At 38.3% G+C, this 16,653-nt stretch overlaps 2 protein-coding genes across 3 annotated transcripts; one reads left to right on the top strand and one right to left on the bottom strand.

The window, feature by feature from the left end:
- The first annotated feature begins 1,819 nt into the window (after positions 1-1,819).
- Positions 1,820-13,949, top strand: rnf214 (ring finger protein 214). 2 transcript variants are annotated; one of them, XM_079606238.1, is made up of 16 exons: positions 1,820-1,916; positions 2,851-2,946; positions 3,034-3,196; positions 3,271-3,330; positions 3,556-3,696; positions 3,931-4,064; positions 4,639-4,707; positions 4,797-4,893; positions 5,008-5,096; positions 5,201-5,288; positions 5,375-5,470; positions 6,104-6,687; positions 6,832-6,949; positions 7,047-7,196; positions 12,991-13,083; positions 13,178-13,949. In XM_079606238.1, exons 2-16 carry the CDS (start codon positions 2,891-2,893, stop codon positions 13,238-13,240), a joined length of 2,001 nt encoding a protein of 666 aa, XP_079462364.1. In that variant the 5' UTR covers positions 1,820-1,916; positions 2,851-2,890; the 3' UTR covers positions 13,241-13,949. The 2 variants fall into 2 exon arrangements, with proteins under 2 accessions (XP_079462364.1, XP_079462363.1); XM_079606237.1 differs by lacking the exon at positions 1,820-1,916 and adding an exon at positions 2,523-2,685.
- On the bottom strand, positions 13,883-15,808 carry apoa1a (apolipoprotein A-Ia). The gene is made up of 4 exons (XM_079606239.1): positions 15,785-15,808; positions 15,548-15,599; positions 15,171-15,315; positions 13,883-14,620 (listed from the first exon to the last, which is right to left on the bottom strand). Exons 2-4 carry the CDS (start codon positions 15,588-15,590, stop codon positions 14,032-14,034), a joined length of 777 nt encoding a protein of 258 aa, XP_079462365.1. The 5' UTR covers positions 15,591-15,599; positions 15,785-15,808; the 3' UTR covers positions 13,883-14,031.
- Between the last annotated feature and the right edge of the window lie 845 nt (positions 15,809-16,653).

The following is a 16,653-nucleotide window of genomic DNA, read 5'->3' as shown; positions in this document are numbered from 1 at the left end:
TGTTCCACGGCGGGTTGCTATTATAACGGCAGATTTGCCAGCGCACGCCAGGAGCGATCACAGCCAAAGAGACCGACGTTCTCGTCAGGGCCGTAAAACACAGAGAAGTGACACTGGGGATGATGGGAGAAACCCACCCAAATTAGCTTCGGTTAAACAGGCGTATAATTCGGGTAAATGTGTAGCCTAATCTAGTTTTTTTTTTTTTTATCTAGATAGATCTTTTTAACATCTTCACGGACACAACCTCCCTCGTGTGTTAATATTTTTCCTTGTAATAATGTATGATTTGCAAAAATGAAAACGGCTGCGTCTGTTTATAATTATTAGAGAATCAAAGTGGATGCGCGTTAACACACTGCATTATGGCCAAGCACGCGCCCTTAAAATACCACATCACTAACGCGCAACGCGCCACTGTCTTTAGACTGTTTTTTTCCTGGTCAATGGCGCTATTGCTTTCTAAAACTGGAAAATAGCACCAGGGCAGTTATGCGCCGGAACACGCCTCCTCTTTGCGCTGAACCGCCCCGGCGAGCGCAAGTTCATTCCCTAATTTACCGACGTGCGTCTGTGGAGGGAAAAGTCCGCTGTGCGCGGGTGCAAAATCGGAATGATACATGCGTCGGTGTTCAAAGTCAATTGCGCTGGGTGCAAGATAGGGCCCTATATGTGAAATTAGATATTAGTAATACTTCCAACAATATTCAGTATCATAGCAAGCAAAGCGTCTGAAATGAAAAAATAAAAAAACGCTATAGGCTGCCAAAACGCTCTCAAGCGAGAGCAAGCTTACGCAACACTCGTTCCCTCATCTCAGGGAACCGAGGTTACGTTAGTAGCCTAACAGAGACGTTTTCAGCTAAAAACGCTTGAATGGAGGCCTAACAATACGAGGGAGTGATTTGCCCCTTTTGACACCTGTGTGTTTCTGTTGCCCGTTTCATCAAACTTTAACTTTCAGTGAAGATTCAAGATGGACTTTTCCCACTTGAATAAAAATAAAAATTTAGGAAATGGTCACATCACAGGCCACAACTCCAAAATGCTGTGTACGTCCCGGTGTTACAATTCGTTCTTGAAATATTTAGTTCCACTGGGTGGCACTCACTGAGTACATTGGTGGCACTTTAAAAAAAATATATTTATATACAATGCAGTGTACTAACAGTGGAGTTATTTAATATTTTTCATAAAAATCATACAAATTATAAATTTACAATTGTATATACAATTACAAATATATTTTCCCCAAAATAAGTGTTGTAGTATAACCACCAGGACCGCAGTGATGTGTGAACTGAATTTGGCAACAATATAGTTATTTACAGTGACGTTATTTAATATTTTTAATAAATAAAAATCATAAACAATATGTAAAAAAAAAAAAAAATTCGAAGTGTTGTAGTATAACCATCAGGACAGCAGTGATGTGTGAACTGAAACTGGCAACAATACAGTGTACTACAGTGGAGTTATTGAATATTTTTCATAAAAATCATCAGAATTATAATTTTACAATTGCATATACAATTTAAAATACATTTTCCACAAAATAAGTGTTGTAGTATATCAGGACAGCAGTGGTGTGTGAACTGAATTTGGCAAAAATGCATGTATTACAGTGAAGTTATTGAATATTTTCCAAAAATAAAAATCATCAAAATTATGTAAAAAAACGTTTATACCAAAATAAGTGTTGTAGTATAACCATCAGGACAGCAGTGGTGTGTAAACTGAATTTGGTGACACTATAGTGTGTACACGACAGTGAAGTTATTGACTGGTTTCGTAGTAGGCTTTTCGGGTTTTGCACTTTGCAGACGGTCCCTTCGGATCTGTCTCTCAGCCGCCTGCGCGTAGAGATAATTTTGTCCACTGCGAGGGAAGGGAAAGCTCGTTTCGAGGAAACTTAGGTTGTAGCTGCTTGTCTACATTACTACGATTAATTAAAAAGAGGTGTTATGTGTGTAGCAACGTTTAGCTCACGAGTTATTGACCCGGAAAGTTCGAATCTGTGAATTTATTGCCAACTTTAACGTTACTCAACTAAAATAGTATCGCTCTATGCGGGAGTGTCCTTGAGATAAATATAACAAATTAATCAAATTAATGAATTCATATGGAACTGAAAATAATGCTCGCTTTTCAAATCGTAAAAGTGCCTGAAATAAACCTCTACAAATGTATCTGTGGCTTAATAAAAAGTATATTTAAGCTAGCCTGGTGGGAAATATTCTTCCTTATTTTTTATTATTATTTTGATAGCCATGTTTCCAGCCTCCACGGCCCAATTATAATTTTCCTGTTTTCTCATATTATAGGCTAACTACTGGATATCATGACGAGTTATAAGTAAATGCACATTTTATTTTTCACATATTTTTTGTTGCAAAGCAACATTTAAATCGTTCCATATACCCCTGGTTGGGAATAGTCTCCAAGTATACTTGACGTCTAGTCCACCCAAAATATTACAGGAACTCAGTTTGGAACCAAATATTTGAGGTACTGGATATATTGTAACACCGGAAGTAAAACAGGTTTGGATGATGTCATGAAAGTTGCGCCAGTTGTCTTTGCCTTTAAAAAAAGATAATTATTCTCTTAATTTATTTAATTACATATACTCTGCGTATACTGTTACTTATTTGACCATCAAGACCAGCTCTTTTAATGTTTAGTGTGAGTTTCGGTTTAATTTATGTGCTATTTCGCTAACTCTGCTTTTGGCGCTCATATTTTACTAGAAATATAACCATCGTCATGTCAAATCAGTGTGTTGTCAGGTATAAATTAAGTTCATAAAAATACTTTCGCTAAATCTTAAAGTCAATATTGTTTTTTTAGATCCAGAGTCTTTTGTCGCTGAGTTTGCCTGTAACGTTAAATGGAAAGTGAAATACACACCGAGTGGAGTTTGGCTTTAGATGAAGACTTACTTCAGTAAGTACAAAACAGCTTAAAGTGGATTTTAAAAGTGTTTCTATTTGTAATGGTTCAGCAGCACGGTTGTCCCTGTTCTCTTGGCAGGGACCCCGTTTCTGCAGTGATTTCGCCGGATCCTTCACTATGGAGCTCTTCAGCCGGGCCCTGGTCCACTGAGAGCAGCTTCCCAACAGTATTCAACCAGTATGAAGAGCAAGATTATAGCACTTTTACACCTAGCAATGAAGCACAGAGCCAAACCGTACAGGTATGATGAACCTCCTAATGACACATTTCACAAAAGTGATTATATATGTAGTTTGATTGTTATCTCCACTATAGACTGAGGACTGGACAGAGGAAAGATCTACAAACACAAATGATGACTGGGAAGCAGATATGGTAAGTTTTCAGCACCCTACTGCATGTTCTCTTCATGGTCATGGTGTGTGTGTATTACTATTATACATTTTATTTTTAAAAGAATGTCTTTTTAATTTTTAAAGTCATAAACTGTTGTGTTTATTATCTAGATTAACTGTAAGATTTTCAAGGTGGTCTCAGACTTTCAGACGCCAGTATATAGATATATAATATGTATATATTTCTTTATCTCTTTCTCTTTAGCGTGCTTTAGAAGACTGCAGTATTGATTTGAGTGAGCAGTATGAGGCTCTCGTGAAGCAGCAAACAGCAGAGCAGGAGGAGCACAATGTCTGTGTCCACAGTCTGGAGAAGACAAGAGATGACAGAAATCATCAGTACCAGGTTTAGCATCACATTTGAACTTCAAAAAACACCAGTATATTCAGTCTGTACAGGTTCTGATATTTACACATGGTCATTTGAATAGCATAGGTGCTTAAAATCTCACCTGAACTCAAAAGGGAATGGTAATACTGTGTGCAGTGTCCTTGTCAAAAACTCTGGTATTACTGTACTTTTTTGAGCCTATGTTTCAATGGTATAGAAATTGTTTTGTTTTTTTAATCATTTGTACAGGGTTTTATTGAAAAAATTGAGTCTTTGCAAATTAAATTGGAGCTGAATAGCAGCAAGACCACACGGAAAAACTTCATGGTAAAACGGCAAGAGCTTACTGCAGAGAAAGATCGAATGGAAGAGGAGAAAACAAGGTAAACATACATTGAAATATTTATGATATTCAGCTGTCTGCTGTGGGCAGAACATATAATATCATTCAAAGGTCTGTCATGTTTTTTATGCTTTTGAAAGAAGACTTTTAAGCTCACCAAGCCTGCATTTATTTGAGCAAAAATTCAGTAAAAAATGTGCGGTAGTATTGTGAAATCTATTGAACTACGTTTGGATATATTTTCAAATGTAGTTTATTCCAGTGATGGTGAAGATAAATTCTCAGCATCATTACTCCAGTCTTCAGTGTCACATGATCTGTCCGAAATCACTCTATTTAGCTGATTTTGTGCTCAAGAAACATTTCTTAAAATCAATGTTGAAAACAACTGTGCTGCTAAATATTTTTGTAAAAACAGATACATTTTATTCAGTATTTTCTGATTAATAGAAAGTTCAAAAGAACAGCATTTCTTTTGAAAGAGATCTTTTGTAACATTATAGATGTTGTTACTGTCACAAGTTAAAAAAAAATGTACTGACCAGCAACTTTTAAATGGTAGTATTATTATAATGGATAGATTTTGAAAATATAAAATATATTATTTGTTTTAGATTGGCTCAGGAGCTGGAGGACACAGAAAAGAAACTCAAGATGCTGATTGAGGAACAGAGTCAAGAGAAGTAAAAGATTCCAAACGTGAAAGGAGAAACACCCAAATGTGTCTGGATCCGTGCGTTTATCTGTTTTTTTGTGCTTGTGTTTGTGGCAGGCTCTCCTGGGAGCAGGAAATAGCTGACTTGAGGGTGGAAATGGAAACGCTCTGCAGACAGGCAGAGCAAGCCAGTCAGACCGTTCTTCAGGATGAGGTAACTCCTGCACCTTCACAGCATGCGTCTTGTAGAAAACTCACAGATAGTGTAATCATGAATCATGCATGTTATCGTCTGACTGTGTATTTGTCCATGTGTCTGTGTGAGCAGATAGCTGCACTTGAGATGCAGAAAGAGCTTGCGCTTTCTCAAGTGGAGGACTGGATCGTAGACGCGGAAAAATATCTAAATTTTCTCAGGTACTGTGTGTGAACTAATGTTTGTTGACAGGTTTGCACATACAGTATGTCCGCATGCATGAAGCTGATGTGATTCCTTAAGGATTTGTGCTTATTCTTGACAGATTAAATCCTTCCCAGCAGCACCTGCACCAGCAGCAGAAGTGGGAGCACAATGTAGCAATGGTCCGCAGCAGTCTGGTAGGACTAAAGGTGAGGGGAGGAGCTAATACCAGTGGATGGCAGGTGAAGGGAGTTTGCAGCTTCTCTCACTCAGTCTTTCGGTTTTTCTTTCATAGAATAAGTTTAATGAAAACCATCAACTCCTGCAGAGAGGTGAACAGTTGGACAGTTTGCCCTCAATCCCGCTCCCATTACTCCCACCAGTGCCTACAGTGAGTGTCAATTTATTCATATACGGCCTAGGGCTGGAGGTACACTACCGTTCAAAAGTTTGGGGTTTGTAAGACTTTCAGTCTTCAGTGTCACATTAACCCCCCCCCCCCCAGGATTCTTTGATCACATCATTTATTTAAAATGGAAATCTTTTGTAACTTTTATTCTTACAAATCTTGTCATTTTGATCAAACTAATGCATCCTTGCTGAAATGAAGAAAAAAATCATACTAAATCCAAACTTTTAAACAGTGCTACTGATGCCATATACCATAACATTGCCCATCCAGAGTCATATTTATAATGTGTTTTGTGAATCTAATTTGACTCTATCAATTCACGCATGTATTATCTTTTGGTTTACAACAGTTAAGTTCCTAATTAAAAGTACTTCATCTTTTTATTTGTAAAACTTACTGATTTATTAAAAATAAGCATTCTGCATGATTATGTAATGTATAACATACCAACTACCTCTAATATGGTGGCACATCATCTTATATAAACTGCATGTTCCCTAGAGTTGCTGCTTAGGACAGAATACAGAGTTCAATTGTATTGTAATTATTTAGCATAGTTTAAACTAATGTATATATATTTTTTGTGTGTCATTTATCTTTGGCTTTCCGAAGTTGGAGATGAAAATCAGTCCACTTCAGAATCCTGCTTCTCATCCCATTTTCAATAGTGGTCCACCAACTACCACAAATTCTCCCCCCATAGTTCATCCCCAATTCCACCCCTCGGTCACACCACCACAAAGAGCCACACCGCCACTTTCAGCCCCTTCTCCTCAAAACACACCATATGTACCCGTCACTATAGGTCCACAATCTGCTCACGTCCCAAACATGTATGTCCCTATGACAACTCATGCACCTGCCTCTCAAATACCCATGCAAACCATCTGCCGGCCTCAAACGTCATCCCATGCTCCTGTCACGCCAGACCCACATATCCTTCCACAGACGCATGTAGGTGTTCCAGGTGTCTCCCTGGCACCCTCAGTTTCTTCAGCAGGCCCCTTTGTTTTATTACCAAATAATCACGGAGGCAGTTTTCATCCCCAAGCTCCAGTGCGCCTTCCCCAAACGTTCATGCAAACCATGTCTACACGTAACTCCTCCCCCCAGCCCCTCCCTTCCAATCCTGCACCGGCAGGCAAACTGGACAAGCTTCTGGAGAGACTGGGCTCACATTTCCCACAATGCACAAGGTATTGAGATTATACACTGTAATATGATAAGCTTGGTTACATTTTTAGCAGCCAATATAATTAGAGTTTTTGTGGATTCTGAAATTGTCAGAGTAAGGAAGGATCGCTTTCTGAATGTGACCTCTCTGTTTCTGCCTGATTTAGAGATCAGTTAACGCGTGTTCTACAGCAAATCAAGAGTGAGCGTGGTACTATGGCTGGCATGTCGATGGATGATGTAACTCAGCAGGTTGCGCAGAGACTTGCACAGAACCAAAGACCGGTGCGACAGTACACTCCTCTCACTCTTCCTCATTATGTTGTCAATTTCCTTCTGTGCATTGCTTATTTAATTTTTAACTTTATCACTGTCTTTTTAGCCACCAGGACCTATAGCACCTCCGTCTGGAGCTAGAGCCTTTTCTGCTTCAGTTGGTCCGATCCAGCGTCCCATAGCCCAGCCACCACTTACCATGCGGCCTCATTTCCGTCCCCCAGTTGCTCAGGTTTTCCATACAAGACCCCCACAGGTAGAATTCAACTTTAAACCTCTTTTCTTTAAAGCAACACCAAATAGTTTTTCAACCTTCATAATATATTTCCAAGACCCTTGTGATGGTACATCGACTTACAATAGGTTGAATGACACGTCTGCCATAGCCTGACGGGGTCTGTATCGCTTTTACTGGCACTACGGAACTTCGAAGTTCGGTTAGTAACCCGAGGAAAAAAAGAACTACAATATTCGTTAGGCCGAAGCTAAACCGAAGGAGGCAAAGGTTTTGTCGGAGACTAGGAAGAGAAAAAGGGAGATTGATAAAATCAAAGGCCGGACGAGGATCAATATTGGTCCAGCGTTCGCTCTCTTGCGTGAGCTAAAGGAGGAGGAGAGACCGATGCTGACTTGGCCGTCATGCTGTCGGACTAGTACCGGTTATAGCTACATGATTAGACGGACAAAATCATCTTTTAGGATAACTATCCTAATGACTGCAGGCTGATAGTCATGTTTGTTTATTTATTTATTTTCTGGTGAAAATGTATTGCCTCAGGCTATAATGCAAATAGATTTTTCAAATTGGCAGATTCATCTATGGTTGATTGATATTATAATATTGACGATATATGGTTATTACCTACCACACAAACATTGAATTAGCATATTATTCATTATGTAAAACAGTATCCAATAGTCTAACGTTACTATAATGACTTGTAAACTTGTAAACTTGTAAACGTGAGCTACGCAATCTTTTGGCATTTGAAAAAAATAAAACCCATGAAATTATATTCATATGACATGCTGACATATGCCACTGTACCTGGGATGAATACATTTCATACGCAACGCAGGCAGTCTGCCCACGACGTGAGAACTCCTTCTGCAGAGTTCGGGGGTATCGGCTTGTCAACAAATGCATCTAAAGCCGCGTTTCCACCGCGGGAACTTTCCCCAGGAACTAGGAACTTTGGGCTGGTACTCGGTGTGTTTACACCGCAGGAACCAGGGTCTAAATGAAGTTCCAGGTAAATATTTCCCCCTCAGAAAGTCCCTGCTGGCGAGGTAGTACTTTTTCAAAGTTCAGGAACTTTCGGGGGTGGGACTTGTGCGCTGAATGTGCTGATTGGTTGTGTTCACGCCGCATATTGACTGGAGGACTCCACGCAGCATTCTATTTTAACCGGCATTTTTAAAAATCTATTGCGGTTCGTGGCTTCATGCATTAAGAGTTGTCTGTCTGCAAATATGGAATTTAATTATAAAAAAACACTGGACCGACGACGAGGTTCAGGCTTTATTACGTGTATTTGTGTAACAGGAAATTTTCTGCACGTTCGTCCCAGCCGTCTCACATTCAATGTCCGCAATACATCACAAAAAACTGCAGCACAGTTTGAATCTCCTCCATACTTATTATAAATGTGGCGCTCAAAACTGATTACTGTGCGTCGCAGACTGGGAGGAGCAGTCGCGCGCAGTTTATAATCTTCCCGGTACTTTAGACCGCGGTGTAAACGCAGAAAGCAACCGGTCTGGGGCAAAAAAAGTTCCTGGGAAAAAAGTTCCTGGGACAAATTGTTCCGGGTAATTTCGGTGGAAACGCGGCTTATATCCCCTGGTGTAACCATGACAGATTTTGCGACAGTAGTAGAAGACAATACTATTTCCTAACTGTAGGGGGACCCGAGAGCAAAAGCTACATGGTGTTACTTTAACAGGGTACCCGCGGGGTCTTAAAAGCATTGAAAAAGTCTTAAATTTGATCATCTTAAATTAAGGCCTTAAAAGCCTTGAATTTGGTATACAAAGTCTTGGATTTCGTTACAAAGGTCTTATATTTTTTGTCTTTCCTAGGATTAAGTGCATACCGTAACAAAATTAACTGTAACTAATGTAGGCTAATTAAAAATGAATGGAGCATTGAGTGCACCTCGCGCTCCACGCCATAGCAGAAAGCGCGAAAGCGTGCGCACCCGTTACTATGGTTACTTACTAGGCAAGTGAGGTACAGAACAAAGTAGCCTAGCCTAGTTTGTCGTCTGAAATGGGAAAGTGTCGGTTTAATCCGCTGTGGCCACAAATGCCAGAATTCAATAATTTAAACCCCAAATCAGAGCTTTTCTGTTAAAAGAACATGTTTTCTACACGGTCTTTTCAATGGTATCTGGCAACCATGCGTGCGCTCTCTACCCTGCTGAAGAAGCGCGGATGATCTAAAAAACACAAACAAGCTGGAGTTCAGCGATCTTTATTTGAGATTTTCTAGTTAAATTAAAGTGTCATTCAGTCGGTCTGTGTTCTGTCAAGAGCCGCTTGCGCTGTTTGTACGACTAAATCTGCGATCAAAATGCAGGATTAATGTTGATCATATTATACGAGCAAGAATGCAATGTTTCCCGAATATCCACACGATTTCAAATGTGACATTGATTTTATACAACAGTTAAAAACAACAAAAGGGTAACATTAAGTGATGTACTGCATTTAAAACAGTATAGTCAGGCTTATTGCTCTATTTTGCAACGAAATCTGTGGCTTTGACCGAATCGTGAGATTCAATGAATTAATGACTCGATGACACACTCACAAAGACAGTGAGTTACCGCCACCTACTGGCTATTTTAATATAATATTTGTATTAATATTAAACGTTTTTTAACATTGTATATTTATTGAACATGGTTTTATTTAAAGCATTCTAAAAAAAAATTAAAGGTAAAAAATGTAATGGGAATATTGATTAAAGGGGGCAAATATTGTCCCTTAATGGAAAAGTTGTGACTGCAGTCTAAGTGGAAGAGAGGGGGTACCAGGGGGTACGGCGCTCTAAAAAATTGGAGAACCACGGAATTATAACATTTGCTGTCTAAAGACTACATATAAAATAGCTACCAAAAGTAAAGTAACTGCAGTTTGAGTAAAAGTAATGACTAAAAGTTGACAAAAAATGCAAAGACCTTTAACTAGTCAACTAAAACTATGAAAGACAGAATGACTCAAATGTGACTAAGACTAATAAGCATTTTCGTCTGAAGATGAAGTCTAAGACTGAATCAAAAATGGCTGCCAAAATTAACACTGGCCTACACACACGTGCACACTACAACGCTGTTGCGTAGGCTATATAATAATATGACTGATAATTTAAATAAAATGTTTTATTTAATTCAAGTAGCCTACTTGTATATAATTATTTTCTAGGGTTTAAAATTTATACAGATTTGACATTTTCCCCTCATACTTCTGTCGGAATGGGTACGAAGTTGGCATTGAATTTCATTTGAAATGGTATTAAAAAGGTCTTAAAAAGCCTTGAATTTAAGTTGGAGGATCCTGGGGTACCCTGTTTAAACACATTTAACAAAATACTCAGGACTATAGGTGAGAGTCGGGTAAGCTGTGCCATATTTTGCTGAAGTTGTGAGTATTGAGAAGGAATGATACAAAGGTAAAAAATAATGCCTAATTCAGGATGCTATTTACTCACTAATTACTCACCCTCATGTCGTTCCAAACCCGTAAGAATTTTGTTCATCTTTGAAACACAAATAATTTTTTTTTTGATGAAATCCGAGAGCTTTCTGAGCTAGCCATAAGCAGCAACGTGGGCGAGTAGTTGACCCTTCGCAGGGAGTTTGATTGACAGGTGATCTGACCAATCATACTTCGCCATCCGCCATTTTGTTCGACAAAGCAGTCAGGAGAGTTAGTAGATTAACATGGGAGGATTTGAACTTGAAAATTAAAATACAATACAGATTTACACAAAGTTTACAAAATACTAACATAAAAAAATGCAATGAGTTTAAAATATATAAACAAACAAAATAAGTACAAAAAAAAATCGAGATCTACCTATCATTAATTAAAACAAGTGCACATGTCCGTCAGCATGTCAGATATTCTTTTTTTTAAAGCAGCTAAGGAAATTAGCACACCAATCTTAAGCCTAGACTGGAGTTTGTTCCAAGACGAAGGGCCATAGTAAGACAGACTCCTCTTTTTGTCCTCATTCTTGGTACCTTACAAAGTAGTCCGTCACTAGATCTTAAATATGTACTTTGCATATGAACAAATTTTTAACAGATATAAGAAGGCAAAATACCTAAAATAGCTTTCTAAATAAAAATGTGCCAATGTAACATCCTGCGCACTTTGAGTGACGGCCAATTTACCCTACTACTGTTTAAGATGCAGTGATGTGTCTGATAGCCAGCATTTGTAATGAACCTGAGAGCCGCATGATAAAGAGGGTCAAGCATTGACAGAGTACTAGATGGACAAGCAAATTGATATATGATTTCACCATAATCTATCTGAGACAGGAATAATCATGCAACCATTTTTTTCCGTGTAGTCCTAAAAAAGCAAGATTTCAATCTATATAAAAATGCCAGAGTGAATTTAAGTTTTATAGCAAGAGCTTCAATATGTTTTTAAAGGTAGAACCTTTGTCCTGCCAGATACCCAAGTATTTATAAGTATCAACCAGTTCAATGGCTTCATCTTGTAGTGTGTTAATAGCAAGAACGGGGACTTTAGTATTTATAGGTGCAAATATCATTGCTTTTGTCTTTTTTTGCATTTAAAAGTAGTTTTAAGTCAAACAGGGCAGATTATAATGATGCAAAATCTAACTGCAAATTTCCACAGGCAGTCTCAGGTGTAGGGGCACAAGAATACATAATAGTATCATCGGCATACAAATGATACTGTGAGTGTTTAAACTCACTGCAAACATTGTTTATATTGATGATAAAAAGCAAAGGACCTAAAACTTGTGGGACACCCTTTTTTAGGACAACAGGGTCAGATGTTACATTCCCATGCCTTACAATTTGCATCCGTTCAGAGAGATAGCTGTGAAACCAATTTACAGCTCTATGCCCAACACCAATATTCAACGGGGTTTTGATTAACATGAAATTATCCACTGTATTAAATGCCTTTGTAAGGTCAATGAACACAGCCATACAGAATCACTTTTTATTAATCGCTGCTTTTACATCATCAATAACTTTTAAAGAGGCAGAAACTGTACTGTGGCCAGATCTTAAACCAGATTGCATGTCGTTAAGGAAATTTTGTGAAACCAGAAAAGTTTTTAATTGATCAGACACAAAAATCTCCAAAACCTTAAACCGAAAGATTTGAGATAGGTCTATAATTATTTGTATCAAATGGATCCCCAGCTTTCAGTAATGGCGTGACGTAAGCCTGCATCCACGAAATAGGCACTGTGTCTGCGCAAATGGATAGGTTAAAGATGTAAGTGAGTGGCTTCACTATAATTTCTGCTGCCATTTTTAACAAAATTTTAACTGAGGCTCTACAGCGATCTGTCAGACACATTAAAAAGCCACAAAACGGTATTTATTGTTTAAATTTCTTTTTAAAAAATTACCAAATTTGAAAGGTGAGACTTTGTTTAATATCAAAAGTAACCGAAAAGTAACCTGGTCTGTCCTGTCTGTCAGCGTGTTGTCGGTGTCCTCTCTGCGATGTATTTTTCACTGCTTGAGAACATGGTGTGGCTTGAGAGCGGCGTAGCTTGTCGGACATAGCAACTGTAACTAAGGGGGGCGGGTCTTTGAGAAAGGTCAATTATTGGCATAAATTTAATTTTTGGGTGAACCAACTTTTTAACATAAATTGTTATTTTTTTAATAACAAATTTACTGTATATTATTTTGCTAAAATATATTCACAAACCAACCAGGAAACATTTAGTTTTCAAATTATTTGAATATATTGTTACATTATTTTTGTCATTTGTTTTTAGAACCATGTAAACAAACCCCTTTTCTCTGTCTCTCTGTCAGTCCTCTATGCGGAAGTTTTGCTTGATGTGTCAGAATCTTGTGGATACTGGAAGTCAGTACAACACAAACTGCTCCCATACAATGCACAAAGAAGTGAGTGTGTAACTTTCACAAAATACACATTTAGGCACATTATTTGCTTTGTCTATGTGTTCTAATAACTGTTGTTGTTTCTCCTTTTATTTAGTGTGTCAGTGTTTGGCTCAAGACCAGCAAGAATAACTCCTGTCCTTTCTGCCCATCCAAATGAGAACTGAGAAACCAATCACACTCATAGCTGAGCCAATACCTGCAAAGAATTAGGTGGAATGATTATATTAATAGTTATATAGTCATGTGTGAATTAAGTTTTTATAATTCCATTATAACGATCTGGTTAATGTTAGAAAATAAATTGGTCCATACCCTGTCAGAGTTGACTATTATTATAAAGGACAGTATGTTATTCCGCTAATTTGTTACTTTGCTGATCAATGGAAATCCTTACTATATGAATTATTTCAGTATTCAGTGTTATTCCAAAGATTATCAAACTTAACCTCAAGTATAATCCTCATTGTGTAAGCTTTTCTAAAGGTCATGTAACATGGACACAAACTCCAAAACCGAATAAAATGTTTCTTTCACTTCAACTTTTCCAAGTGATTTAAAACTGCTTTACTGGAAAATGTTGCTGTTTTATATTTCTGTATTTTATTAATGATCAACAGAGGCCTTTATGTAGAGTTTTATACATTAAAGAGGAAATGACATTTATTAATGTCTTTTCTTGCAGTGTAATCACTGGTAGTCACTCTTTTTAAAAAGATTTATTAAGATAAATTATAATATTGTTCACAATGAAAGCTGTATTGTTTCAGAAGGGAAGAAAACAGAACTCAAAATATTTTTTGTCCATTTTATTTGTTTGCATTGTTACGTCAAATTATTTAACTTGAACATAATAAACATTAATCTCAAAACTCTTGCACCTACTGTCCTTACATCACCAAACAGAAGATGTTGTCTGAGGATCCGAGTGTGCAAAGTCCTTGAGCGTTTTTATGCCTGCATGGCCTTGGAGATGGTGTCATACACCTGTGCAAACCTGGCCTTTGCGTTCTCCATGTAGGGCTCCATGCGGGCCTGGAGGTCCTGGGTGTGTGGGGTGATCTTCTCCCTGGCCTCCTCGACAGCCTTCACCAGCTGTTCTTTGTATTCCTCAGCATAGGGGGCGGCCATGGTCCTCAGATCTTCCAGACGCTCTGTCAGCTTAGTGCGTACGGTTTCGATCATCGGCACAAGCTTGGACTTGGTATCCTCAAAGTTGGTCTCAAACATCTGCCTCATGTCATCTAACAGGGGCTGCAGCTTGGCACGCATCTGCTCAGCATTTTCACGGTTCAGGGTGGCATATTCCTGGTAGAGGGGCTCCAGCTTGTCACGGTACTCGTCAAAGTGCTTCTGCACCACCTGGTACAGCTCGGCTCGGTGGGGCTCCAGCTTGGATTTGATGTCTTCAATGTCGGTCATGACGCGCTCTTGCAGCTGCTTGGTGTTCTCCAGGAATTGGTTGGAGAAGGTCTCAGCGTAGGGGGTCAGAGTCTGGGCATATTCCTGAAGCTTAGTCAGGCTCTCTGAAAGTTGCAATCTGAAGAAAACAGAACATACATTTAGAAAATGCAAACACAAATCACTTCAGTTTAAGTTGGGGGTAAAAGCCTGGAATCATAAATCGCACTGTGCTCATTCACTACGGCCTGAGGAGAACTGGCCTCCTGACTGAACCTGGTTTCTCCCACCGTTTATCTCAACTGTCACCTAATGGAGATTTGATTCCTTGGGTTCTCACTACTTATAGCTGAAATTAACTTGTTTCATAATGGATGCGCTTTGCAGCATGAGCTTCAGTTATTCAACTGAATTGAAGTAACTTTACTGCTGAAATTAAATTTGCTTCATAATGAAATAATTTTACAACAATTACTCCTGTTTTCCTGAATGTGTTAAGCTACTTGGAAAACATTCTGTATTGTACAAGCACTATATAAATAACTGATTTGATTTGAAATGATGAGATACAGAAGAAAGACAAGAGACTGTATTTCAAGAATGATTAAACTGCGAAGGGGCAAAAAAGCATGAACAGAAGATTAAGACAAAGAGTGAGTAAGAGGTCATCATGATCAGATGTGTCTTACTTGTATTGCTCATACTCGGTTCCATCCAAGTGGTCGAGAGCCTTCTGAGTCTGCTCCTTGACCTGGGTCAGGTACATGGAGGCTGCTGACTTGAAGTGCTCCAGCTGGGAGGGAGCATCAGCCTGCAGGAAACGGGCCTGGGAACCTAAGGAGACACAGGAAAAGCTTCATAAACCAAAGTAAAGACTGTCTCAAGCTCATTCAAATATGGGAAGAAACATACTGTACATGGTCAAGGTGTCAACATAAAAACCAAAGCATTAACAAAATCATTGACTTCATGAGATTTTAAGCGGTTGAACTTTAAGTAAATGTAAAATACTTAAGAAAAATTAGATGACATTTAAGTGAAATGTGAAGTCAGGCATGTTACTTACCCACAGCCAAGAGGAGAGTTAGTGCAAGAGCCACGAATTTCATGGTTGAGCCCTGGAAGAGAATACTCTTATTATACCATCAAAATACTTTTTAGCAAGGTCTAGATTACAAAATTATAGTGCTCAACTGTGTCTATGCTAATATCTATGTTCTCATTGTTTCTATCTTTACTCCTGGCCTCTGCATTCTGAATGGTCTTGATCCAATTTTGCTCTCCTGCTGGTTTGCACCCTTACCTGAGTTTTGCTGCTAATGGTCGAGGACAGACAGCAGAGGCAAAGGTCTTATATAGGGCAGGAACAGTGCGTGTGGAGTTGGAACCCTGTCCTCTTACACATCAGAGGGTTCAAAGGGTAGGTGCAATAAAATACATATTTTAGATATCTGTAGACACGTCAATGCACTTTCAGTCTCACAAATTACATGTAAAATATTATATTACATTTAATCTGTCAGATAAAAAATAAAATCTTCTGAAAATTGTTTTTCAGATATTGCTTTGATAAACCACTTTGAATCAAAATGCAGATGTTTAATTGCATCACACAATTATTCTGAGGACAAATATTACATTTGTTTTTCCCTAATACACTTGGAGCAGGAAACTCTAAATTCACTAATGCCAATTCAATTGTTTTAATTCAGCAATTAAAGACAGATATAGCAATATTTTTAGATGTTTTTTTATGCTGGGTAGCTAGTTGCAGAACAATCAGGCATTTATTAGTTTGTGATTAAGCAGTTTGTTATTGAACACACAACAAATCCATGTGATTACATCTCAGTGTCATAACAGATTTGGCAACGTGTAGCAAACCTTGATCTCCACCTCCTTCGGCTCCAAATCAAATGTTATCAACTGCTGTCATAGAAAAGGTCCATCACCAGTCAGGGGTCATTGATCAATCAGTTATCTTTGTTCCTTGATTTACTCAACTCCTCACATTCTCCAGTAAAATTACCTTGATTAGCTTATGCTAAGTGGCATTTTGACTGAAAACTATAGACATTTCAGTTTAGTTAATGCTGATTTCTTTACAAAAATGTGAACATGATGTGGAAAACATTGTACACTAAAATTGAGGTTATATATGTCATAAAATCT

The sequence above is a fragment of the Phoxinus phoxinus genome (genome assembly GCF_949152265.1).
Source record: "Phoxinus phoxinus genome assembly, chromosome: 3".
Lineage (NCBI taxonomy): Eukaryota > Metazoa > Chordata > Actinopteri > Cypriniformes > Leuciscidae > Phoxinus > Phoxinus phoxinus.
Note: the sequence above shows the minus strand (reverse complement) of the source record. Positions and strands in the feature narration are given on the sequence as shown.

Excerpts from the sequence above, each read along its gene's own strand:
- apoa1a (XM_079606239.1), bottom strand. The coding sequence starts at position 15,590 with ATGAAATTCGTGGCTCTTGCACTAACTCTCCTCTTGGCTGTGG. Across the intron at positions 15,316-15,547 it reads AACTCTCCTCTTGGCTGTGG|GTTCCCAGGCCCGTTTCCTG; the intron begins GTAAGTAACATG and ends GTGTCTCCTTAG. Across the intron at positions 14,621-15,170 it reads ACCGAGTATGAGCAATACAA|ATTGCAACTTTCAGAGAGCC; the intron begins GTAAGACACATC and ends TGTTTTCTTCAG.
- rnf214 (XM_079606238.1), top strand. The coding sequence starts at position 2,891 with ATGGAAAGTGAAATACACACCGAGTGGAGTTTGGCTTTAGATGAAGAC. Across the intron at positions 2,947-3,033 it reads TTAGATGAAGACTTACTTCA|GGACCCCGTTTCTGCAGTGA; the intron begins GTAAGTACAAAA and ends TTCTCTTGGCAG. Across the intron at positions 3,697-3,930 it reads ACAGAAATCATCAGTACCAG|GGTTTTATTGAAAAAATTGA; the intron begins GTTTAGCATCAC and ends TCATTTGTACAG.